Source organism: Poromitra crassiceps (assembly GCF_964638095.1).
Source record: "Poromitra crassiceps genome assembly, chromosome: 14".
Classification (NCBI taxonomy): Eukaryota; Metazoa; Chordata; class Actinopteri; order Beryciformes; family Melamphaidae; genus Poromitra; species Poromitra crassiceps.
Genome location: NC_139633.1, coordinates 32,740,915 through 32,743,414, shown reverse-complemented (window position 1 = coordinate 32,743,414; position 2,500 = coordinate 32,740,915). Strand labels below are relative to the sequence as shown.

General features: G+C 51.9%; 1 protein-coding gene across 1 annotated transcript in view; it reads right to left on the bottom strand.

Annotated features, from left to right (window-relative positions):
• LOC310789279 (pantothenate kinase 3-like) overlaps positions 1 to 1,885 on the bottom strand; it is a gene marked incomplete at its 5' end in the record, with an annotated part of 59,040 nt that extends 57,155 nt beyond the window's left edge. Inside the window, one exon of the mRNA XM_083650884.1 lies at positions 1,618 to 1,885. Within this exon, the coding sequence (XP_083507010.1) occupies positions 1,618 to 1,885 (268 nt within the window). The remainder of the gene's footprint in view (positions 1 to 1,617) is intronic.
• Positions 1,886 to 2,500: the final 615 nt, after the last annotated feature.

Below are 2,500 nucleotides of genomic sequence, written 5' to 3'. Positions count from 1 at the left end.
TCTCTCTCTCTCTCTCTCTCTCTCTCTCTCTCTCTCTCTCTCTCTCTCTCTCTCTCTCTCTCTCTCTCTCTCTCTCTCTCTCTCTCTCTCTCTCTCTCTCTCTCTCTCTCTCTCTCCCTAACACAATTACAGATGGATGTCTGGAATGCCGACTAGCCGGGGGCTTAGCAACCAGGCCCCTACACTTGACACTAGTCTCAATGTTTCCACAGGATGAGAAGAACTAGTTTCACCACGACACCCAGACTCGACCACAACAACTCACTGAGCAGCGACAAGGAGGGACTAACAGAACATGAAGTTACGCAATCCGCAGCCATGTAGGAGTGTGCAGCTGCCGGTAAAAGCCTCACTTCAAGCAAAGAAAAAGCCAAGTTCATCAACTGCATCGTGATCTGTTGTTTTACCCCCATGTTCCATATGTGCAACATTCTCATTGAGAAGTGCTAAATTAACCAATGAATTTTGAGACCCGTTTTCAAATCTAGTACAACGTTAAAATAGCTAACTTAGAAGATAAAAAAAACAGCTCCAACCCAAGTTTCTAGCTTGGGGGGGGGGGGTTAAATTAGTCAAGAGATTTTAAATTCCTTCCTTATTTGTATACCTATGCGTGGGGTAATGCTGCCAAACACTGGCCAACTTACCGGGTTTCTTCTGACTTATAAGCTTCATAGTGACGCTGTGTGTCAGCTGACAGGTGCGTGCAGAAAGTCCTGAACAGGCTCCTATGGGGAAAGGCTCAGCAGGCTCGAGGTATCTTTAAAAAACGCCACTTTCACACATTCTGTGCTTAAAGTGCAAGTTTCACCGGCTGATCTTCACACCATCCCACAGTCAGTAAATAAGGGGGCGGGGCCAGAGACCTTTAACCATGCCTCCTGGAGATTTCCCCCCCCCCAGGATGGCGAAAGCATGTCCCGCCCTACTCTGCCTCCGATTGGCCTTCCCCCGATGTTTCACACTGAGCCCAACCAATCGCCCTAGCCCTCGTGCGCAAACCCAACCAATCATCACCCCCCTCATGCCTAAACCCAGCCTCCTCGTGCCTAAACCCAACCCATTCAGAAGCAGCGTAGGGCGGGGATGCCTTCACCACCCTGTGGGGGGAAAAAAGATCTGCCTCCTGGAGACAGGAGTCGGACGCTGATTGGCCGAAACACGCCAAGCCCACTTATCAGGAGCTTTTTCACCACCGAGAGGGGGGGGGGGGTGTCCACCAATCACAACGCAGCAACCTCAGGTTCCTTCATCAAAACAAAAGAGGACGACAGACAGCTGAAGTAGAGACGCACTAAACACCTGATCTGACCATAAAAAGCAGATATGAACGGAATGTAATGTGCTTTGATGTAACAATAAAAAGGAAGGGAATAACGTTAGACGCCAGAGGTTCTTGCTCAAGGGGAGACGTTAGCTCTCTCTCATTGCAATATGTCATCTTTGTGCGAGGCGAGCAAACCCCCCCCAGCTGATCGATGCTGCAGTGCACTGACCGGAGGAGGTCTGCAGACAGTCTCAACTGACTGGAGGCGCTTGATCAATAGACTACACATCAATAGACTACAGTGTGACACAATGTGGTTGATTTGTGGTGCGGTGATGCGGTCATCTTACGGGGTCTGTTCCGGCGGACGGACTCGGTCCTCCTCCGCAGCAGGCGGCTCCTCTTGGCCGGGGAGTCCGTGTCGTGCAGACGGTGCTGCTGCACGCGCTCCGCCGTGCTGTGAACGTTGACGGGGCCGCTCGAGCCCACCACCGTGCCGTTAGCCTGACAGCCCCTCTGGCTCTGCTGCTGGTGCTGGCCGGTGCTGCTGCTGCTGCTGACGACATGAAACGGTCCCGACGCTCCTTTCTTGTCCATCATCGACTTGGCTTTCTCCATGGCTGCAGGCTAGCCTAGCCTCGCCTAGCTTAGCATGTAGCTGCAGCCCGACCGTCCACCAGCGATCAGATGCCGAGCTAACCCGTTAGCCTCGCCTGCTAGCTAAGCTAACGTGACAGTTCTGCGAGCAGCGAGCTCAAGCACGCGCTACGGCCAAATACCTTCCGCCAGTTTATGCGAAATATTCCACTAAAACCTCGCGTACATGTTTTTCCATTAAGAGTCAAACGAACGAAAGACAACTAGCCGCTAAAATAGCTAGTTTCCTTCGAGGTCACTCGCGGTCATTTGCCTACATTTGGATCCTAGGTGGCGCAGCAGCAGCAGTGTGTGTGTGTGTGTGTGTGTGTGTGTGTGTGTAGGTGGGCTACGTCACAGCAGCCAGCTCCTCCAGATCGAGGAACCCGTTCACCTCCTCACACCGGTTCTCTCTGCAGTCAGATCAGATACTGTACAACACGTGTTGTATTCTTATATTGTAGGTTTCCGACTGTCTGCGTCGTCAGTAAAGACCGATATATACATGATGTGAAATGATGTGCTAGCAGCGGCTGCTGTTGGAACATAAACAAAGTCACCAGTCACTCACTGCAGCTGTATGCGCGTGCATGCGTG